We start from the raw sequence: 24,092 nt of genomic DNA, 5'->3' as shown, positions 1-24,092 counted from the left end.
CTTAAACTAGATAAACAGCAGAACGCTTGCTAGCAGCGACGCTGACAAATACGGGCAAGATATGTCTCAAAGATCTAGCTAGCTAGCTATGCGTTTTAAACTATGCATATTACTGTCCCGTCAAAATACTGAATCATTTAGTTATCGAGTGTACATTTAGCTAAATAGCTAAACGCTAATTTACTGTCTGAGCAATGTCTGCCAGACAGTGAAGAGATTTGCCTTAATAGTTAACGTTAGCTTGTCTGCTTATGCTTTAGCCAGCTACAGCTTGCCACAATGCTTTTTGATGATGGCTTCAACTTCCACAGCTGACATAAAAGGTTTGTTACGCAGACGCTTAATGGGAGATAATTAGCTAGTTAAGCTTTAAAAGTTTGTTTCTCAAAACAGTCACATAGCCAGCTAGCTAGCTACTAGCAGAAGTTGTTAACTGTTAAGCTCACACTGTCTTGAGTTGGATGTTAACAGAATGTGTAATTTACGGTGGCGATTTTAACATGTAACGTTAAATCTTGGTGGGGCAAACTCCCCTAAATGGTTTTAGATGGATTCCAGCAAAGCCACTACATAGCACATGCATGAATATCACTATAACGGTGACAAACGGTGCCCAGAAACTGTTAGGGCCTACATAAATCTGTCCCAACAGCAGAACTTTATTTTTTAGCACCACGGAGTGAATCCCTTACCAATGTTACACCTGGCAGTCAACGAAACAGTTAATTGAGCCTCATTTGCTCCCATTAAAAAAAAAATATATGGCTGACTTGCTTAAACAAATGTGGTTTCTACTTATAATGGATATGTACAAACTATGTTCTTACACTATTCTCCCTGTACACCAAGTCAGAATTGTAGGATAAATAAAGGGGGCATATAAGCTTACAATATTAGATGATTACATTTCTCTAAAACAGACTATACTCTACATGTGCACCACCAAGTCAGAAGAGTAGGTTAAGTTATGAGGGGGAAAGGGACCGAATTATTAGGGTGAGACACATGGGCTACTAACAGCTAACTACACTACATACACTTAGAATTACTTTCTTAGCTACAGTATACATATCTCCCTGGCATATTACATAATTTATGCAGCAGTATACAGTACATTTTTGGACTCACCTTGTGCTGTGCTCAATTAAACAGGAAGGTGGCACAGCGGTCCTTGTGGGCAAATTTAGTCATCAAAGTCTGGCATTCTCTGGATTTATGGTGCTTTCAAGACAATTGAGAACTCGGAAAAAAACAAGGTTGAATCATGACGTCCGTGATCTTCAGATCGGAACTCTAGAAAGAGGCCAGAGTTCCCGACTTGGAATTCCGAGTTGGATGGCCATCGAAAATGTATCTTCCGAGTCAGAGCTTGTTTTTGTCCGAGTTCCCAGTTGTCTTGAACTCACTGTAGTCTGAGATTTTCGAGTTTCCAGTTGTTTTGAACTCGGCAGAAGTCATGCTGAATTGACAGCATTAATGTTTATAATTTTAAGCTTGAAAATAGACCCTTCAACCCAGACCTGGACCACACACCCACTCCACTGAATAGCAGGCTAGTGATTGCTTTGCAACGCTTGCAGTTAGCCACTGTTTCCTTCAAAACCAGTCATTGTTGAATTTGCCATTTCCAACTTGTTGTGTAATGTTTATGTCCAGTGGCCGATGAGCACCGATATACGTTTTTATCTATAATTTCTCTTCATATGACAAGGATTGAAGAGTATTTGCCAGTAGATTGTCAACGTGATTCATGATGATGACTGCTTGTCTTGCTTGCTAGCTAAGATTTTGAAGGTATGATGTTGACATGTGCAGTCCAATCATAGCTACGGTAGATAAAATGATGTCAAATCATGTTATATCTGTGGCCAATGATCTTGAGCCTTCTTGGATGGGCACTTCTAATGTAACTCTATGCCAGCACCAAAAGAGCTTGAATTTTCAACTCTCCCCGTAGAGTTTGCGGCGACGTAGTGTCCCCATGAGTGACAGAACACTGAGCCATTCATGGCGTAACTAGAGAACATTACCAATCTCTACGCTCTGTATTTTCTGCTGCCTGCCCCACCACAACAGAAAGCACTGAGCTAGGCTGAAACACCTGCATTTTGGAGCTGCCTTACTCAACTGTATGCGGCTTTATTAACTCAATATTATGACTTTTTTTTACATTGTTTGCAAACTGATATGTGACACGTATTAATGCCAGAATAACATGCAAAACAGGCAACAGAAAATATATATATATATATATATATATATATATATATATATATATATATATATATATATATATATATATATATTTTTTTTTTAGCTTAACAGGTGGGGCTCAAAACCTGCCCTGAATGATGGGTCACTACTGGTAATTTAGCCTATTAAAAACAAAAACTGTTTCAAGTGAGCATTCAGCAGGTCTGATGCCGAAAATAAAGTACCTTCTAGCCTACTTCACCCATTTTTTCATTTATTTTTTCAAAGAAAGTTGTGTGTAGTTCCAGTAGTTAGCTACACCGCTACATGGCAAAACAAGTAATTAGCTAACTACTCCCTCCCTCCCATAACGACTGCAAAATGTAGTTAAATTACATGTAGTTCACTACTCCCCAACGCTGCTTGCTGTCTAGGTATTTATATAGCTAACCTGACATAACTAACCAATCCATGATTTTCCCTCCCTCCCATAAACAGTGTGGCATGAGGGCGACAGATGCCTCGCTCCCAGCCCCAGAGATGGCACCCTACTACGAGAGGGGACAATCCAGAAACTCCCTTACACTTCTCAAGGTGAGGACATGGCACTGGTGAAGTTCACAGATCAACATCATGAAGATGAAGAAGAGGAGGCAGTCTTTCCAGTCTGTAAACTCCAGAGACCAGACACAAACCAGTCGTCCACCAGTGTAGTCTCTGCCCAGGAGAAGCCTCTATTCCTCTGCAGCCAGACACCCCCCGGTCCATCAGAGCCCTTGGTGTTGTCACAGAGTGGTGTGGCAGTCCCATACACCATCAACAGGTACGTGAGCTGTTAACTATGAAGCTGGGATTTTGCTGGGCTCCCCAGGTTGTTTTTGCTGTACGAATGCTTAATCAGATGCCGTCAACAGGTACCTGAGGTACTACCAGAAGGAAGGGATCCAGTTCATCTATGACAACTATGCCCAGTCCAGAGGATGTATCCTGGGAGATGACATGGGCCTGGGCAAGACCATTCAGGTAAAAACTAGACCGTCTCTGCGGATACCTGATTGTTGACTGTATGTAGCTAGAGTATTAGCACTATTGGAGTTACCATGTGAAGAAAGACCTGCTGTTCATGACTGGTGTGCGTTTCTGTCAACAGGTCATTGGTTTCCTGGCTGCTGTGCTGGGTAAAACAGGGACATGGGAAGACATTGAGAACAACAGGCCTCAGTTTCTTCTCACTCAGATACCCACACAGCGAAGCAAAACCCGAAAGGTAGATATTGAGCTATAGATTTCCCACAAGGATAGCACACTTTGTGGCTGAAAACTGACTGATAGTTACAAAAATGTTAAAACCCACATGTGAATGCCCATGCTCTTTGTTAAGGTCCTGTGTAGGTGTTGTAATGTTATCCAGGGTTGTGCCCAGGTGTTCCTGATTGTGGCCCCTCTGTCGGTGCTGTACAACTGGAAAGAGGAGCTGGAGACGTGGGGTCACTTCCTGACCGTGGTGGTCCACGGTCTGAGGAAAGAGGAGGAGCTGGCTCGCATCCGGAGGGGACGCTCTGAGATCGCCCTCACCACGTACGAGACCCTACGCCTCTGTCTGGAGCAGTTTAACAGGTAACGTTAGCTAAGATATTAAGGCGTGTTGGCGTGTGTAGCCTAAAACCTTAGTAGACCTGCTTCGTAATCCTACCGTGAAACTCCACCTATAAGCCTGCCACGCATTTTGACTGTGTGGCCGGTCTTCAATTCCAGCATTGACTGGTCTGCTGTGATAGTGGACGAGGCCCACAAGATCAAGAACCCTAACTCTCAGATCACTGGGGCAATGAAGGAGCTGAGGTGTCTGGTCAGAGTGGGCCTCACTGGCACAATCCTGCAGAACAACCTGGACGAGCTCTGGTGTGTCATGGACTGGTGGGTTTACCCTGGCAATATAACTACTACTACTGTTTCTATCACTGCTACTACAGTACGACTGATCACTCTTATTTAGACACTTATTAGTGCAATGATGTAGAGTCAAGAGGTTACCCAAAAAAACTCCCAATACCCAGTACCACCATTTCCTTCTAAACCAGTCTTTCTCTTGGGATTGACCTTCTTCCTTTGTGTACTTCAGGGCCAACCCTCGTTGCCTTGGCAGCCTGGGTAACTTCAAGAATATGTTTTCGGACCCCATCGAACTGGGGCAGAAGCACAGCGTAACTAAGCGGGCGCTAGCGACAGGCAGGAGGGCGGCCCGGGCCCTGGCTGGGAAGCTCTCCCATTGGTTTCTCCGGAGGACCAAGGCTCTTATCAGAGAGCAGCTGCCCAAAAAAGACGACCGGGTGAGTGGAGACTTCCACACAGGGTTCATGTTCATGAAGTAGGGTTGTGCAATTCTGGTAACTTTTCCAGAAATCCAAGTTGGGAGTATTCCTGCTTATTCTCTCCTGATTTCAGGAATTTTCCAACAGGGATTCATGGAAAACCTGGGAATTTTGGGAGAGTTCCTGGAATTTTACAACCCTAATTGAATGAATTCTCTGGCCTTGAATGTGAATTTCCCTGGTCTAGCAGGTGGTTTCAAACATCTCACTAAGTGAATGGCTCCTCCATCTATGGCCAGGTGGTGTACTGTTCGCTGACGTCGTTCCAGCAGACTGTGTACCAGGCGGTACTGGACACGGAGGACGTCACCCTGCTCTTGCGCTCCTCAGAGAAGTGCGACTGTCACAGTGGACGCTCCCGCAGGAAGTGCTGCTACAAGGTCGGCTTATACCTGAAAGAGTTGTGTTATAACCTCTATTTGACCCGCTATGAAGAAATCTGTTATGAACCGTTTTGCACTCTTTAGGTCGGTGAACATCAGTCAAGGCTTGAATCGTTGTTTGGTCTTTGTAGGTCACCTAGACTAAGCAATGGTCACAATGTTGTCAATAATGTTGACTTTATTGTGTTAGGCCTTCCCTGTGAGGTGATGTAAATGTTTTTCTCTTGTAAACTACAGGTGAATGCTCGGGGTGTGCGTGTGACAGACCTGTACTTCAGTTACTTGGCCATTCTCAGGAAGGTGGCCAACCACGTGGCTTTACTGCAGTCCAAGGGGAACACCAGCAAAAAGCAGGTACGCTCTCACAAGTAAAGACCTGGTTATTATTTTACTGAACGTGACAAGTTCTGTTTGGTTCAACATCTGGACGTACTGTGCTCTCTCAGGAGCAGTATGTGAATGAGATCTGTGAGAAGGTGTTCCAGAAGTTCCCTGACTTCACAGAGAAATGCAAGCAGGCAGCATTTGAGGCCATGTCAGACCCCATGTACAGCGGAAAGATGAAGGTAGGTGGGTCTCGAGGACAAAAGTCATGTCACGTGAATGGCAAAGGCAGTTAGGTAGGCTCATATGTTTACATATAGTATCAGGTTTTTAAGATAAGTATTTGTCTCATTTTGACCCTGTCATAGGTTCTACAGAAGTTGTTGAAACATTACATGCAGAGAAAAGACAAAGTACTATTATTCTCCCTCTCCACTAAGGTAAAACGTTTTAATTGTGTTTGTAGCCACAGGGATTCTGTCATTTGTGTCTAACTGTTTGTATGTGTGTGTCTCTCTGTGTTTGTGTGTATGTACTGTAGATGTCATGTGTGAGAGTTGGGGGATCTGTAGGGGTGTTAGTGTGTGTGTAGGAAAATGGCTGTGGTAGATAATGGTGAGATCATGTACTGGGCTATAGATGGTGTCAGAGCTTTAGTTCAGACACAACCAAAGCATGGATTGCTGTCTTACTTACTTTGTCCATAGACTGCTTACACGATGAGGAAACTATCCCTTTAAGCGTATTCAAAGTATTCAGACCCCATGACTTTTTCCACATTTTGTTATGTTTTAGCTAATTAAGTAGTTTTTTTCCTTCATAAATATACACGCATTAACCCATAATGACAAAGCAAAAACAGGTTTAGATATTTATTTGCAAATATATAAAAAATAAGAAACTGATATCAAACTGATATATATTTTCTACGATGTATAAAATAGTCAAAATAAATGAACTTTTGAATTACCTTTTACTTTGTTGAAGCACCTTTGGCAGCGATTATAGCCTCGATTCTTCTTGGGTATGACGCTATAAGCTTGGCACACCTGTATTTGGGGAGTTTCTCCCATTTCTTCTCTGCAGATCCTCTCAAGCTCTGTCAGGTTGGATGGGAAGCGTCGCTGCATAGCTATTTTCAGGTCTGTCCAGAGATGTTTGATCGGGTTCAAGTCCGGGCTCTGTCTGGACCACTCAAGGACATTCAGAGACTTGTCCCGAAGCCACTCCCGCGTTGTTTTGGCTGTTTGCTTATGGTTGTTGTCCTGTTGAAAGGTGAACCTTCGCCCCAGTCTGAGGTCCTGAGCGCTCTGGAGCAGGTTTTCATCAAGGATCTCTATACTTTGCTTCGTTCATCTTTGCCTTGATCCTTACTAGTCTCCCAGTCTCTGCCACTGGAAAACATTGCCACAGCATGATGCTGCCACCACTAGGCTTTTCTGTAGGGTTGGTGCCAGGTTTCATCCAGATGTGACGCTTGGCATTCAGGCCAAAAAGCTCAATCTTGGTTTCATCAGACCACAGAATCTTGTTTCTTATGGTCTGAGAGTCCTTTAGGTGCCTTTTGGCAAACTCCAAGCAGGCTGTCATGAGCTTTTTACTGAGGAGTGGCTTCCGTCTGGCCACTCTACCATAAAGACCTGATTGGTGGAGTGCTGCAGAGAATGTTGTCGTTCTGGAAGGTTCTCCCATCTCCACAGAAGAACTCTGGAGCACTGTCAGTGACCATTGGGTTCTTGGTCACCTCCCAGACTGAGGCCCTTCTCCCCCGATTGCTCAGTTTGGCTGGTCGGCCAGCTTTAGGAAGAGTCTTGGTGGTTCTAAACTTCTTCCATTTAACAATGATGGAGGCCACTGTGTTCTTGGGGGCCTTCAATGCTGCAGAAATGTTTTGGTACCCTTCCCCAGATCTGACAATTCTTTTGACCTCATGGCTTGGTTTTTGCTCTGACATGCACTTTCAATTGTGGTGCCTTTTATATAGACAGGTGTGTGCCTTTGCAAATCATGTCCAATCAATGAATTTACCACAGGTGGACTCCAATCAAGTTGTAGAAACATCTCAAGGATGATCAATGGAAACAGGATGCACCTGAGCTCAATTTCGAGTCTCATAGCAAAGGGTCTGAATACTTATGTAAATATGGTATTTCTGTTTTTTATTTTGAATACATAATACATTTTGCAAACATTTCTAAAAGCCGTTTTCGCTTTGTCATTATGGGATATTGTGTGTAGATTGATGAGGAACATGTTTTATTTAATCTATTCTAGAATAAGGCTGTAATGTAACAAAATGTGGAAAAGGGGTCTGAATACTTTCCGAATGCCCTGTACACTTGTGAAAACACGCCACGTCACCAAGAGGAAGTGTTCTCAATATGTTGTGTTAACCCTTTAGCTGCTGGACGTGCTGGAGAGCTACTGCATGGCAGATGGGCTGGAGTATAGCAGACTGGATGGCAACACCAAGTCCAGAGAGAGGCTGAAGATCGTCAAAGAGTTCAACAGCTGCCCTGACATCAACCTCTGCCTGGTCTCCACCATGTCAGTGCCACTCCCACCACCCCTCATAGCTCTGCTTTAACAGAGCACAGCAATATGATTGCGTTGGATGTGTGTGTCCCGACTGGCACCCTATTCCCTACATAGTGCACGGCCCTGGTCAAAAGTAGTGCACTATATAGGGAATAGCGTGCCAGTTGGGACACAGCTATGTTTGAAATGAATGGACCACTGACTGTAGGTTCGCTTGTCTGTTTCCCCCCCCCCAGGGCAGGGGGTCTGGGCCTGAACTTTGTGGGGGCCAACATTGTGGTCCTGTTTGATCCCACCTGGAACCCTGCCAATGACCTGCAGGCAATTGACAGGTATGCTGCAATATCCCTACATGCCATGACTTACATAGAAGTACATAGTCATAGAACCTTACAGGGTTCTTTCCAATTTGTTGTATCAATTCAAACTTTATTTGTCACATGCGCCGAATACAACAAGTGTAGACCTTACCGTGAAAGGCTTTCTTACAAGCCCTTAATCAACAGCGCAGTTCAAGAAGAGTTAAGAAAATATTGACCAAATAAACAAAAGTAACGAGGCTATATACAATTAACAATAACGAGGCTATATACAAGGGGTACAGGTTAGTTGGGGTAATTTGTACATGTAGGTAGTGGTGAAGTGATTTAACAGCAAGTAGCAGCAGTGTACAAAATAAATGTAGGGGGTCCTAGACTTGGCGCTCCGGTAGCGCTTGTGGTGCGGTAGCAGAGAAAACAGTCTATGACTTGGGTGACTGGAGTCTGACAATTTTATGGGCTTTCCTCTGACACCGCCTATTACTGGATGGCAGGAAGCTTGGACCCAGTGATGTACTGGGCCGTACGCACTACCCTCTGGTGCGCCTTACGGTCAGATGCCGAGCAGTTGCCATACCAGCCGGTGATGGAACCGGTCAGGATGCTCTCGATGGTGCAGCTGTAGAACTTTTTTAGGATCTGGGGACCCATGCCAAATATTTTCAGTCTCATATTCTATGTCGGTATACATAATGCCAGTGTTAACAACAGTGATCTCTGTGCTGGTGTGGGACCCATAGGTCACGCTTTATGGCTTATTGACCTGAATGGGGACCCCTCTTCTATTCCTTTTTATTTCCATGATGTGATCTCTCCTCAGGACATATTGTATAGGCCAGTGCAGGGATGTGACAGTGTGTAACCTCTCATCAGGGCGTATCGTATAGGCCAGTGCAGGGACGTGACAGTGTGTGACCTCTCCTCAGGGCGTATCGTATAGGCCAGTGCAGGGACGTGACAGTGTGTGACTTCGCCTCAGGGCGTATCGTATAGGCCAGTGCAGGGACGTGACAGTGTGTGACTTCGCCTCAGGGCGTATCGTATAGGCCAGTGCAGGGACGTGACAGTGTGTAAACTCTCCTCAGGGCGTATCGTATAGGCCAGTGCAGGGACGTGACAGTGTGTAACCTCTCCTCAGGGCGTATCGTATAGGCCAGTGCAGGGACGTGACAGTGTGTAACCTCTCCTCAGGGCGTATCGTATAGGCCAGTGCAGGGACGTGACAGTGTGTAACCTCTCCTCAGGGCGTATCGTATAGGCCAGTGCAGGGACGTGACAGTGTGTGACCTCTCCTCAGGGCGTATCGTATAGGCCAGTGCAGGGACGTGACAGTGTGTGACTTCGCCTCAGGGCGTATCGTATAGGCCAGTGCAGGGACGTGACAGTGTGTGACTTCGCCTCAGGGCGTATCGTATAGGCCAGTGCAGGGACGTGACAGTGTGTAAACTCTCCTCAGGGCGTATCGTATAGGCCAGTGCAGGGACGTGACAGTGTGTAACCTCTCCTCAGGGCGTATCGTATAGGCCAGTGCAGGGACGTGACAGTGTGTAACCTCTCCTAAGGGCGTATCGTATAGGCCAGTGCAGGGACGTGACAGTGTGTGACTTCGCCTCAGGGCGTATCGTATAGGCCAGTGCAGGGACGTGACAGTGTGTGACTTCGCCTCAGGGCGTATCGTATAGGCCAGTGCAGGGACGTGACAGTGTGTAACCTCTCCTCAGGGCGTATCGTATAGGCCAGTGCAGGGACGTGACAGTGTGTAACCTCTCCTAAGGGCGTATCGTATAGGCCAGTGCAGGGACGTGACAGTGTGTGACTTCGCCTCAGGGCGTATCGTATAGGCCAGTGCAGGGACGTGACAGTGTGTGACTTCGCCTCAGGGCGTATCGTATAGGCCAGTGCAGGGACGTGACAGTGTGTAAACTCTCCTCAGGGCGTATCGTATAGGCCAGTGCAGGGACGTGACAGTGTGTAACCTCTCCTCAGGGCGTATCGTATAGGCCAGTGCAGGGACGTGACAGTGTGTAACCTCTCCTCAGGGCGTATCGTATAGGCCAGTGCAGGGACGTGACAGTGTGTAACCTCTCCTAAGGGCGTATCGTATAGGCCAGTGCAGGGACGTGACAGTGTGTGACAGTGCAGGAACGTGACAGTGTGTGACTTCGCCTCAGGGCGTATCGTATAGGCCAGTGCAGGGACGTGACAGTGTGTGACTTCGCCTCAGGGCGTATCGTATAGGCCAGTGCAGGGACGTGACAGTGTGTGACTTCGCCTCAGGGCGTATCGTATAGGTCAGTGCAGGGACGTGACAGTGTGTGACCTCTCCTCAGGGCGTATCGTATAGGCCAGTGCAGGGACGTGACAGTGTGTGACCTCTCCTCAGGGCGTATCGTATAGGCCAGTGCAGGGACGTGACAGTGTGTAACCTCTCCTCAGGGCGTATTGTATAGGCCAGTGCAGGGACGTGACAGTGTGTGACCTCTCTTTAGGGCGTATTGTATAGGCCAGTGCAGGGACGTGACAGTGTGTGACCTCTCCGCAGGGCGTATCGTATAGGCCAGTGCAGGGACGTGACAGTGTGTGACCTCTCCGCAGGGCGTATCGTATAGGCCAGTGCAGGGACGTGACAGTGTGTGACCTCTCCTCAGGGCGTATCGTATAGGCCAGTGCAGGGACGTGACAGTGTGTGACCTCTCCTCAGGGCGTATCGTATAGGCCAGTGCAGGGACGTGACAGTGTGTGACCTCTCCTCAGGGCGTATCGTATAGGCCAGTGCAGGGACGTGACAGTGTGTGACTTCGCCTCAGGGCGTATCGTATAGGCCAGTGCAGGGACGTGACAGTGTGTGACCTCTCCTCAGGGCGTATCGTATGGGCCAGTGCATGGACGTGACAGTGTGTGATCTCTCCTCAGGGCGTATCGTATAGGCCAGTGCAGGGATGTGACAGTGTGTGACCTCTCCTCAGGGCGTATCGTATAGGCCAGTGCAGGGACGTGACAGTGTGTGACCTCTCCTCAGGGCGTATCGTATAGGCCAGTGCAGGGACGTGACAGTGTGTGACCTCTCCTCAGGGCATATCGTATAGGCCAGTGCAGGGACGTGACAGTGTGTGACCTCTCCTCAGGGCGTATCGTATAGGCCAGTGCAGGGACGTGACAGTGTGTGAACTCTCCTCAGGGCGTATCGTATAGGCCAGTGCAGGGACGTGACAGTGTGTAACCGCTCCTCAGTGCGTATTGTATAGGCCAGTGCAGGGACGTGACAGTGTGTGACCTCTCTTTAGGGCGTATTGTATAGGCCAGTGCAGGGACGTGACAGTGTGTGACCTCTCCTCAGGGCGTATCGTATAGGCCAGTGCAGGGACGTGACAGTGTGTGACCTCTCCTCAGGGCGTATCGTATAGGCCAGTGCAGGGACGTGACAGTGTGTGACCTCTCCACAGGGCGTATCGTATAGGCCAGTGCAGGGACGTGACAGTGTGTGACCTCTCCTCAGGGCGTATCGTATAGGCCAGTGCAGGGACGTGACAGTGTGTGACCTCTCTTTAGGGCGTATTGTATAGGCCAGTGCAGGGACGTGACAGTGTGTGACCTCTCCACAGGGCGTATCGTATAGGTCAGTGCAGGGACGTGACAGTGTGTGACCTCTCCTCAGGGCGTATCGTATAGGCCAGTGCAGGGACGTGACAGTGTGTGACCTCTCCACAGGGCGTATCGTATAGGCCAGTGCAGGGACGTGACAGTGTGTGATCTCTCCTCAGGGCGTATCGTATAGGCCAGTGCAGGGACGTGACAGTGTGTGATCTCTCCTCAGGGCGTATCGTATAGGCCAGTGCAGGGACGTGACAGTGTGTGACCTCTCCTCAGGGCGTATCGTATAGGCCAGTGCAGGGACGTGACAGTGTGTGACCTCTCCTCAGGGCGTATCGTATAGGCCAGTGCAGGGACGTGACAGTGTGTGATCTCTCCTCAGGGCGTATCGTATAGGCCAGTGCAGGGATGTGACAGTGTGTGACCTCTCCTCAGGGCGTATCGTATAGGCCAGTGCAGGGACGTGACAGTGTGTGACCTCTCCTCAGGGCATATCGTATAGGCCAGTGCAGGGACGTGACAGTGTTCAGACTCATCTCTCTGGGAACAGTGGAGGAGGTCATCTACCTGCGCCAGGTCTACAAACAGGTACAGTCATCCTAAGCTTTTCATCAAACTATGCTGTCTGCACATACAATTATTGTGTTTGAGGATTTCTAAATTGCTTTCATGGAGGATTGGCTTGAATTGTGAGGATAACCACACAATGTATTTTCATCATGAGCAAAAGCTATTAGTTTTCTACCCAAAGTTGTAAAGAAATTGTTGTGATCCATTTATTAAACACAAGAGACCAGCAAAATGGATGAAAGGGTGTGGCGGTAGCAGGATAGCGATATCTTGTGGGCAAAGCCTGGTACTTACACACTAATTTATGTGGGAAAATGCAAGCTACTTCAATGGCTAATTTCTCTGAACAAGGGGAAAACACATCACCAAATTCACTGAGAATATATTACATAGTATGAATAAACAATACTCCAATACGCAACTTCATACCACTTGTCAAACATAGAGAACTGATACTATATACTGGATGTTGGTGTGAGCTTTGGGAGTTTTGTGGGTGACTTTTGACCATTTTATTTGGATTCCTCCCTTAATCGGTTTTAAGAAGAGGTTTGGTCCAAATCGGATGTTGGATACTATATTTATTGAATATTAGATGAATACTATACATTGAAATGGCCAATTTGGGTGCAATCGATTAGCTTAGTTTCTCAGGTCAAATGATATTTCAACAAAAATACTGTTGCAGGAATGCTTATCCGATATGTTCTTAACTACAGAAACCAATTCAAAACAATGGCTTGTTGAAATGGAACAACCCAGATGATGGGGAAACCAACCTTCTAATGTTCTCTCCCTCCATCCCTGTCTGTGACTCTGCAGCAGTTGCAGTCTTTAGTGATGGGTAAGGAGAGTGCCCGGCGGTACTTTGATGCAGTGCAGGGGCCCGACGGCCAGAAGGGGGAGCTGTTTGGGATACAGAACCTCTTCAGGCTGCAGACCCAGGGGACCTGCCTCACCAGGAGAATACTGGAGGTCAGAAGTCAAACAGCCTGAGTGGACAACCCTGGTACTGTGTGTTACATGTTTGTGTGTATTTCTATCTCTGTTTATGTACATGTATGCTCAAGAGTGTGCGTGTGTTCCTCTCAGCGGGAGGGACGAGTGGAGGTGGGAGTAATGACGGCCAGCACCCACACAGGGGAAGAGGAGGAGAGGAAGAGCGAGAGCGTGAGTAACTGCCTTTCTCAGGGACCCGTGACGGGCACGTCTTTCCCATCTCTCACTCCCTCTCCTTTCCCAGGCGGCCCTCTCATCCCTCAATTCCCTCTCATCCCTCCATTCCCACGTGAAAGAGACGATTCCTCACACGTGCGTCTTCCTGTCTCTCCTTCACCGGCCCCTTCTTACTCTTCTCTCTTTCTCCTTCCTCTCTCCCCCTTTTCTCCCTCCCCCTCATCTCCCTTTCGCTCTCTCTCTCTGTGATAGTGTCCCAACAGATGGACATAATTATCCCTCTGTAATGACAGGACCAGACCACACTGAAGGCCGTCTGTTCCGTTGTGTGGTATTTATTTACCCAATAGTTTGGCCTCTATCTACTGTGACAGTTCCCAGCTAAGACCCAACACAACTGTCCCTTTTTAGTAGGCCGGGTATGTAGTGGGGGACGTTCAGACTTTAACAGCCATACACAATACACCAGGGTGTAGTAACACACACACACACACACACACACACACACACACACACACACACACACACACACACACACACTACGGAAGAGTCATCTGGTTGGCAAAAACCATAAGATTAGTATCGCTGTAGGTGGTCGCACTCATAAAGGCCCTCGCATAACTCCCATGCACGCTATAAAAGCTACAATGTATCCTATTGTTCCGTATTCATGACTCATGGCATGTCACATTTATGTATGGATGATTTATTGTTACAAGCATCTTTGCATTACCTAGCAATGCTAAATTCTTTATGAATGATCAACCCTGTTCTGTAGCCTGGTGATGCCATCTGCCCCAGGTCACAACCAAATACAACATACAGAAGACTCCATAGCTTTGTCAATCTCATTAGTGCCGCTTTCCTACCAAACGTAACGCAGTGGTAAATCTTAGCACTGGCGGTAGAGCTATACGTCTTTTGTTTGTCCTACATTTTTGAGCTATTTTCACAGCGGGAATTGTGAGCGTAATAGCTGGCTCACTGGCCAGTCGCCGTGTTTCATGGCTTAATATTGCATGTCGTCCCACGATCTTTGCGTGGTCATCAACTCCAATTCGGCTGGGGCCACGGAACATTCTCGTTCTTGACAATTGTGGATTAATACTACAGTTTATGAAATAGCATAGACTAAAGTAGCCTAACAAGTAATAACAATAAAACATTTTTTTTTAACAGTCATGTTTTCTCTGTTTGGAGTTTTGATAGTCAACATTGTTGTACTTGGCTAAAATTAGTATAGGTCTACACATCGCACTTCTCAAAAAAGACTTTCCTGTAAAATTGACAGGCTCCTGTAAATTGTATTGACCTATGCCTACCGTTGATATGGCGTTATAAGACTGAAGAATTTGAATATGTCATGAGGAGCACGTCCTTGGTGAGCGGACAAGATGCTCTCTTTGGAAATGGAGACGAATACAAGCCGAAATGGAGCATGCACAGCAGGTGAATTGTGAATAACGGAAGGCATGATGGCTAAAGCCTCACGAGTAGACCATTTTTAAGTACCTTTTTATGACTAAGCTAATGCATGGCCAGGATAAGAAAGACACCAGACGCATTGCTGTTGCTGGATAGGCTGCTCTTCCGCTGTTCAAATCCATGCCTTAACCAACCGCGTTACCTCTAAGACCAGCCTTCAGTTGGTTTAAATATCCCCACCAGCGCTGCCTGAAATTGTCACGTTGGCCAATGTTTTTAGCGACAAACCTCAGATATTGCCACCCCTCCCACCTTAGCAAAAGCGAGCTCATAATAAGACCTGTAAATTACCAATCCTGGCGCGAGGGTTTTAAAATAAATATGAAGACTCTGTTGACCTTGTGTTGCAGGAGGCTGGGGAGGTTTCCGCAAGGGACCACTGTGAACTGGGCAACGGAGGGGCGATCGGCAGTGTAGGGGCCTCGAGGATCCCCAGGGGAACAACCAGGGGGGTACTGGACTTCAGCAGTGGCAGTGAGGAAGAGGGGGGACGGGGGGGCAGGAGTAAGGTGGAGAAGGGGAACACTACCCTTCCTGGCCGACTCAGTCTCCTACAGCATGGCTTCTCTAGGTTGCTCCAGAGGTCAGGGGTCAGGGCTGGGTCAGAATCAGGGAAGCATAGCCAGAGTGAGGGGGGAAGGAGTGATTCTGAGGATGACAGTGATGAAGACACTTCTGCCGTGGCACCAAAGGGCCTCAGCACCGCAGGAAGTGGGGGCCCCCAGACCCCTACATTGGCCCCCAAGGGTGGGAACCACCTGGATGCAGCTCCTCTGAAGAACGACTGGGACGTCTCCAGTGGCTCTGAGAGAGAGGGAGAAAGGAATGGGGGGAGAGGGGATGGACAGAGGGGGCGAGACCATGATCCTGTTACACTGTCAGGAGAGAGTGATGACATGGGGAGAAAAATACCAAATCTGAAACGAGGAATAAGGAGGAAGAGGCGGGTGGAGGAGGACAGTGATGATGATTCACCCCCCTCCGGCGGAGGCAAACGATCTAACACTAAAACTCCAGTTTCCAGAATGCACCAGGTGGTGTTTGACTCTGAGTCTGAGGATATTGACATAAACATTGAGGAGCTAATCAGACCTTGTGCACAAACTCATGTGCTTAAGAGACCCACAGCACACCTGAGAAGGAGGGAGATGGGGAGAGCTGGTGGTAGTAAGAGAGAGACCAGCAACAGACCAGTAGACCAGAGTAGAAGAACCAGACAGGCAGAGGACATTGAGACTTTTACCTCCTCAGACGAAAACCACACTCCAGTCGAAAGAGTCCGATCTGTAACAGCTCCACAGAACCACAATCATGGCCCAGACCCACAGACAGACCAACACGGAGCGGGGGCGTTTACAGGTCTGAAAAACCCAAAAGCGAACGAGACTGTCCCGTCTGCCAAAGGACCGCCCTGTGGAACAATTGACAATGTGTTAGGTAAGGTCAAAGTGGGATTTTCAACAAAAAAAACTGTCGTATCATATGTGTCAGCAAACATCAGGGGCTTGTATTCATAAAGCATCTCGGAGTAGATCAGGACTGCTACTCTGAGATGCTTCTTGGATACAGGCCCAATTCTATACCAAGAGTTAGAGTAGAATTTGCCTGTAAGTACAGACTTATATCTCCTATTCGTGTGTGTGTTGTAGGTGGTGTACGGGAGGTGGTTTACACCCACTCTAACCAACATGTGGTGGGCGGGAGCAAGGCCGAAGAGCGAATCAGCAGAGCCGCTCTCAGAGACGTGTTTGAGCGCAGGAGGTTCTCCCAGCTTCCAGCCAATGAACTCCGGGACACACAGGAGGTACACACCCACTACCTGGTGAAGCCCAAACCACCCAACGAGTCGATAGTCTAGTGTCCTATTCCAAATCAACTCCCTAAGCCCTTTCCCTTGTCCCTTCCTCAGTGTGATTAGAAGGAATTTATCAAATCTGTGCATATGCGTATTTTACAGACCCAGCCTGAACACACTCCACCATTCCATACTTCCCATAATGATGTTGGTTGGGTGGGAGCAGTGCACAGACCCAGTGTGGACCACCCAGTCACACACACCATCAGGAGCGTCCACCACCCCACCCAACACACCACCGTCATTATTGGAGAGACCCCCAGAACCATCCGAAGGTGAGTTATTCCTGGTAGGGCAGGGCAGAGTGCCAAATCTAACCACCGTTATGGTGTGCAGCGCCCTCAACTGGTAGAAAGGGGTTCTTCTTCGTGTGTGTGTGAGCTAACCCTCTCAACCATTTCCCAGAACCTTACCAAAAATTAGCCAGTTGTATTCAGGCTCTACAGTACTGCCTTTCCCCTCCAATATCACAGTTATCCTGAGACTCCCAGAATATGGTTAGTTTCTGTTTTAATGGCGGTGATAGAATATGGTTTGTTCCTGTTTTAATTGCTGTGACAGAATATGGTTAGTCCATGTTGTTTTGGGGACAGTTGCGCCTGTCTTAGTCATGGAATGATATAGGGTCCTTTTTCTATCAGAAATGTACCCTAAATATACACTACATGATCAAAAGTATGTGACACCTGCTCGTTGAACATCTCATTCCAAAATCATGGGCGTTAATATGGAGTTGGTCACCCTTTGCCGCTATAACAGCCTCCACTCTTCTGGGAAGGCTTTCCACTAGATGTTGGAACATTGCTGCTGGGACTTGCTTCCATTCAGCCACAAGAGCATTAGTGAAGTCGGGCACTGATGTTGGGCGTTTAGGCTTGGCTCGCAGTTCGCGCTCCAATTCATCCCAAATGTGTTCGATGGGGTTGAGGTCAGGGCTCTGTGCAGGCCAGTCAAGTTGTTCCACACTGACCTCGACAAACCATTTCTGTATGGATCTCGCTTTGTGCACTGGGGCATTCTCATGCTGAAACAGGAAAGGGCCTTCCACAAAGTTGGAAGCACAGAATAGAATGTCATTGTATGCTGTAGCGTTAAGATTTCCCTTCACTGGAACTAAGGGGCCTAGCCCGAACCATGAAAAACAGCCCCCGACCATTAATCCTCCTCCACCAAACTTTACAGATGACAGTATGCATTACAGCAGAAAAAGCTTTCTCCTGGCATCCGCCAAACCCAGATTCGTCCGTCGGACTGCCAGATGGTGAAGCGTGATTCATCACTCCAGAGAACGTGTTTCCACTGCTCCAGAGTCCAATGGCGGCAAGCTTTACACCACTCCAGCCGACGCTTGGCATTGCGCATGGTGATCTCAGGCTTGTGTGCGGCTGGTCGGCCATGGAAACCCATTACACGAAGCTCCCGAGGAACAGTTCTTGTGCTGAAGTTGCTTCCAGAGGCAGTTTGGAACTCGGTAGTGAGTGTTGCAACCGAGGACAGACTATTTTCTATGCGCTTGTGTGGCCTACCACTTCGCGGCTGAGCCGTTGTTGTTCCTAGACGTTTCCACTTCACAATAACAGCACTTACAGTTGACCAGGGCAGCTCTAGCAGGGCAGAAATTTGACAGACTGACTTGTTGGAAAGGTGGCATCCTATGACCGTGCCACGTTGAACGTCACTGAGCTCATCAGTAAGGCCATTCTACTGCCACTGTTTGTCTATGGAGATCGCATGGCTGTGTGCTCGATTGTATACACCTGTCAGCAACGGGTGTGGCTGAAATAGCCGAATCCACTCATTTGAAAGGGTGTCCACATACTTTTGTATATATAGTGTTTATCCACGAAGCATCAAGCTCACCTACTTTCAAGCCAACATTTTCCTATTTTCTAATATGTTATCACGCAACTTCCCTACGCTCTCTGAGCCAAATCCTGTGTGTGTGTTCCCATGTAGGCAGCAGCTGGAGGAGATGGCGTGTGTATTTGGATCCGGTTCATTGAGACAGTTTGCTGAGGAGGTTCTGAGGCGTACCTCTGCCCAGAGACTGGCTCAGCTACGACAGTACTACACTGACCAGGGCCCTGAGGTGGCTTCCATCATCAGGGAGAACTTCGCAGAACCACACACAGCCCAGCCCAAAGTTGACAGGACAGCCTCAAAGCCTTCCTCCTCCTCTACAACCAAACACAGACCCAGCTCCAAAAGGAACCAGAGAGTTGCTCTAGAACCCCAAGCAGCACCTAGAACCCCACATAGGTCCGTTCCAGAACCCCAGAGGGATGATCCCTCTTCTGAGGAGCAGAGGGTCCGGAACACCAGAGGAGGGAAGAAGAAGAAGAGTGGTAATAGTGGAATGTCCAGAGCTGCTCAGTGCTCCAGCTCAGACCTGGACAGTAGTAGGAGTAGTCCTCTGGGACCAGGGGCCTCTGGAGCTCAACCCGTTTCCTCCTCCTCTTCTTCAGCTCTCATCCATTCCCAGGCTAAGCCCACAGCCAGCCCTCAGAAAGGGAGGAGCAGCCTGCTGTCCTCCCCCAGGAAGAGTGAGGCTGTGAGGAGGCAGCGGTACAGAGCTCAGCCTTCCTCTCCCCCCAACCAGCAGGTCCTCCTCACAGAGCTGCTAGGAGACACCTCCATCCTGGACGACCTGCTGCGACCCAGAAGCAAGGCCTCCTCAGACACTCAGAGGGGCTTCCCAAAAACCCCTACCTCACGGGCTGTCTTTACACCCACTTCTCACTCTGCCACACCTGCCTCCTGTCACCCTACAACGCCTCCCAAACCGCCCAGCACACCCCACCCTCGGCCCCTGACAAAACCCGTCCCAGGCCCTTCTTCTACTACTACTCCCCCCTCTCGATCCGTCACCACACCCCTCACACACCCCATTACGCCACTTTTCTCTCTAGCCCCTGAGAGGTCAAAGAACAGCCACAGAGACTTCTGGGACATTTTGGAGGAGGGTAACGAGGATAGGATCAACAAACTGACGGACCTGTCGGAGGTAGAGCGGGTGTGCGAGAGTGCTAGCGTCAGGGCCAGAGGAGGAACAGGGGGAGGAGAGGAGAAAGGGAATACGTCACTCTGGAAGAGGAACGACAAGTTCCTGTGGAAGAAGTGATTCTGGGGGAGACATGACGACATGCAAATGTATTTTGCGTTCGACTTTTATTATTCTTATGCTTTAAAAAAAAAAAAATGAAAAATGTAATCGTTTTGGTTACTGTAACCTATCATGAAATTATAGATAGATAAATACATGTGTGTAAGTCAACCATGTAGACAAACCATGTGTGTGCGTGCTCATGTATGTTTGTGCAGTATGGAAATGTACATTGTAATTCCGAAAGTTAATGCCATTGTGCCATTGACATGGGCCAGACACGTTCTGACTGTGTCAGTGGTGGTAACCCAAGTTTCCTGCTGAACTAATTAGTGACCACCAGCCTGAGAATCTCATGTCTGGCCACTTACATGGCCGGACCCTTGGTGGTCCTAATAAGAATCTCCCATTTAAATTAGACACTACCTGTCATTTCGAGCCCCCCCCCCCCCCTTGTTCACTCACACTCTGTCTCTTTATCTGTGTTTCTGTCTTCCGCAAGGCTTTGACTAGTTTTCCTATATATTCTTTCTCAGTAGACGGTGTGTACGGGAAGTGGGCCAGGGGCTGTTTGGGGGCAGGGCCTGTGGTGGGGGCATGTCTGAACGCTCCTTCCCACATCAGTACTCTGCAAAATGACAGGCTGTGGTTGGGCTCAGCTCTGCTTCTAATGGCCTCAGAGTGGAGGCCGCTGCTGCACCATTAGAGCATTAAAGAGGTAAAAGGGAGGCTGAGAAAAGAGCTGCCCCCCCCCCCCCCCCCCATTACCCTCATCCCACCACAGGCACCCTATTCCCTATATAGCGTACTAGTTTTAACCATCACCCATAGGCACTATATAGGGAACAGGGTGCCATTTTGAATGGGCCCACAAACCATCAGACTGATGCTTCCCTTCACCTCACAGGCTGTCATCCACTGACTATTGCAGATGTGCAGTGTAGTTGTGCACCTACAGTCTTTTGCATATAGAGAACCAGTAGGATTTGGATGTGCCCCATCTGTGGGTCCTGGCCCACCATTTTGGGGACCGCTGCTGTATACCATCTCTGATAGTTACTGTATAGGTGTGTGTGTGTGTGTGAGAGAGAGAGAAAGCCACGCAGCTGTTTGACCTCTCAGCTGAGGTAGGCAGAGCCCCTAAGGGTGCAGCTCTGTTAATGTGTTTTGTTTAGCTGAAATGAGAAAGTGCGGATAGCTATCAATAAACAACAAGACTAATACGTGCCTCAACAGAACACTGCTCCGCTGCCAAAGCTGTGTGTGTAGCCCTTCTGGGTGGTAGATGGTGCACACAGACAGGCCCACACATCTGCCACGCCTGTTCAAATCCGAGACTGAGGTGAATAAAAAAAGCCCTTTCTATATCTCTTTCCTCCTCAAACTCACGCCACGAACAGATTCCCATCTACCTCCCCTCCCCTCTTTGCTCGGTCTGGTTCAAGTGCAATGACAGTCAGGCTTAAGGTTTTAGAAATGTACAAATGCACTAAATGATTGTAAAGAATTGGACACCTCTACAGTACATCATGCCCCAATGATTCCCAATGTTGTCCTGTATAAAAGCCATCTTAAAGGATTGCAGCTCTTCAGCGACGTGAGAAACGCAAACCGAGTGCTGCTCTGTCCTCTGGATGGATGACAATAAATAAAAACAGGTGGAACATGTTTAGCAAGAGGCACTGAGGACTAAAAGACACAAGTACAAGAGTCAAAGAGTTGTGTGGGTTCACTGGATTATGGGTCCACTTGTGTCTACCATCTTTTCACTCTGTTTTGCTGTATTTTGTTCCCTATTTCGGGCATCACTTTTGACCAAAAATGGACTGCTGGCTTTTTCTAAATTCCCCATTAGGGTCTTTTCTCTGTGTCATGGCGGTGAGAGGACTTTCTGGATTCCACTGTCACAATTACCCAAGTGTCTGTCCATCCATCTGGCTGGCTGGGTTTACTTGCAGAAGGTCAGGGAGAGACAGACAGAGCGTGTGGTTTGATTGGTGAAAGATAGGCCAATGGAGGCCTTTCCTCTCAGGCTTCTACAGAGATAGAAACGACAAGTAACTGCCAAAATAAAGGAAACACTTGAGTAAATGGGGGATGCAAAGTATATTGAAAGCAGGTGCTTCCACACAGGTTTAGTTCCTGAGTTAATTAAGCAATTAACATCCCATCATGCTTAGGGTCATGTATAAAAATGCACAGTTGCCCATTATTTTGGCTACCATGGCTGGAAGAAGAGATCTCAGTGACTTTGAACGTGGGGTCTCAAAGGAGCATAGGAGGTTTAACGGGTGTGTGTGTGTCAATCACCAGATCTCAACCCAGTTGAAAACTTGTTGGAAATTCTGGAGTGGCGCAGGAGACCGTGTTTTCCAACACCAACGCCAAATGATGGAATTTCTTGTGGAAGAATGGTGTCGAATTCTCCAATAGAGCTCCAGACGCTTGTAGAATCTATACCAAGGTGCATTGAAGCAGTTCTGGCGCCTCGTGGTGGCCCAACGCCCTATTAAGACACTTTATGTTGGTGTTTGTTTTATTTTGGCAGTTACCTGTCCGTCTGCTGTATTGGCGCTCGCAGCTCTTCATGAGGAACTAAGAATTTGAGAAAAGAAGGCGATGGTAACCTTGGCAGAATGTGGTATTTTTTGCCCCTCTGTAGCATTGTTTTCATTTAATGTATTTTGCATGTGGATGTATAAGTCATTTAAATAATGCATCAGCTGCTATTAGCCCCCCCCCCCCCAAAGAAGAAAAAATATTCCTGAAATCGTCTGTCCATCCAACCATTCCTCCCTTCTCATTATTGTCGGGTTCATTCAGCGATTTCAGTTATTTTCCCTTATCTCCTCACCCACTTACATTTCCCTCCTTATGCCTCCCTTTCTCAGTCCTCTATATCTTTTTGCTTGACATAGTGTTTACCATCTTCTCCCTTCCCTTTTTGGTTGAATGTTACTCAAAATCATGTGTGTCTGTGTGTGTGTAAGTGTCTATTCTATACTATAGTGTTACTGTGTATGTACTACGTTTAGTACTACTAAACTCTAAAAACGTCCCTTTTTCAGGACCCCGTCTTCCAAAGATAATTTGTAAAATTCCACAAACTTCACAGATCTTCATTGTAAAGGGTTTAAACACTGTTTCCCATGCTTGTTCAATGAACCATAAACAATTAATGAACATGCACCTGTGGAACAGTCGTTAAGACACTAACAGCTTACAGACGGTAGGCAATTAAGGTCACAGTTATGAACACTTAGGACACTAAAGAGGCCTTTCTACTGACTCTGAAAAACACCAAAAGTAAGATGCCCAGGGTCCCTGCTCATCTGCGTGAACGTGCCTTAGGCATGCTGCAAGGAGGCATGAGGACAGCAGATGTGGCCAGGGCAATAAATTGCAATGTCCGTACTGTGAGACCCCTAAGACAGAGCTACAGGGAGACAGGACGGACAGCTGATCATCCTCGCAGTGGCAGACTGTTAAAGGAATTTTATTCCTATGTTTATCAACCAATTCAATTAAAACACTCTGCCCATAGATAAGAATTTGTAAGATAATTATCAGCATTAAATGGATAGAAACCAGTCTCAAAATCAATCAATCAATAGCGTTTATTCTCGAGAGTACTGATCATAATACATTTTACATCATGTTATATAATAAAGATGATGTCATAGGTTTTAATGTCCATCCTCCTCTCGGATACAATGGCAGTACAGTTAGCATTCTCATTACTGTCTGCCACCTGTTAAATAATCTGCCACCAACCCAAGGTCTTTCCCCTCTCTGGGTAGAGACATCATTCTAGCCTGTCTGAAGATAAACCCATTCTTTCTAACAAGGAACACATAACATTCAACATTATGATTATAATAAGATTCATTCTTACAGTATTGTAGGAGTATTCTGTTTAGTTATAATTCTAAGTCAAATGTATACATATTTTAGTCATTAAACACAAAAATCCCATAACACAGACCACGTGTAAAAACACCTGCACAGGATCAGTACATCCGAACATCACACCTGCGGAACAGGTACAAGGTGGCAACAACAGCTGCCGAGTTACACCAGGAACGCACAATCCGACCATCAGTGCTCAGACTGTCGGCAATAGGCTGAGAGAGGCTGGACTGAGGGCTTGTAGACCTGTTGTAAGGCAGGTCCTCACCAGAC

At 47.5% G+C, this 24,092-nt stretch overlaps 1 protein-coding gene across 3 annotated transcripts; it reads left to right on the top strand.

Moving 5' to 3' along the window:
- ercc6l2 (excision repair cross-complementation group 6-like 2) lies at window positions 1-23,099 on the top strand. Of its 3 annotated transcripts, none has more exons than XM_055920187.1 (20): window positions 1-323; window positions 2,692-3,016; window positions 3,108-3,216; window positions 3,344-3,460; window positions 3,617-3,810; window positions 3,949-4,110; window positions 4,316-4,523; window positions 4,805-4,945; window positions 5,186-5,302; window positions 5,395-5,514; window positions 5,641-5,712; window positions 7,674-7,819; window positions 8,047-8,142; window positions 12,210-12,309; window positions 13,114-13,266; window positions 13,384-13,461; window positions 15,303-16,389; window positions 16,602-16,756; window positions 16,910-17,082; window positions 18,764-23,099. In XM_055920187.1, exons 1-20 carry the CDS (start codon window positions 290-292, stop codon window positions 19,926-19,928), a joined length of 4,752 nt encoding a protein of 1,583 aa, XP_055776162.1. In that variant the 5' UTR covers window positions 1-289; the 3' UTR covers window positions 19,929-23,099. The 3 variants fall into 3 exon arrangements, with proteins under 3 accessions (XP_055776162.1, XP_055776160.1, XP_055776159.1); XM_055920185.1 differs by having other exon boundaries at window positions 3,605-3,810; XM_055920184.1 differs by having other exon boundaries at window positions 3,575-3,810.
- The last annotated feature ends 993 nt before the right edge of the window (window positions 23,100-24,092 follow it).

Source organism: Salvelinus fontinalis, chromosome 4 (assembly GCF_029448725.1).
Source record: "Salvelinus fontinalis isolate EN_2023a chromosome 4, ASM2944872v1, whole genome shotgun sequence".
Classification (NCBI taxonomy): Eukaryota; Metazoa; Chordata; class Actinopteri; order Salmoniformes; family Salmonidae; genus Salvelinus; species Salvelinus fontinalis.
This window is presented reverse-complemented; position numbering and strand designations above follow the sequence as displayed.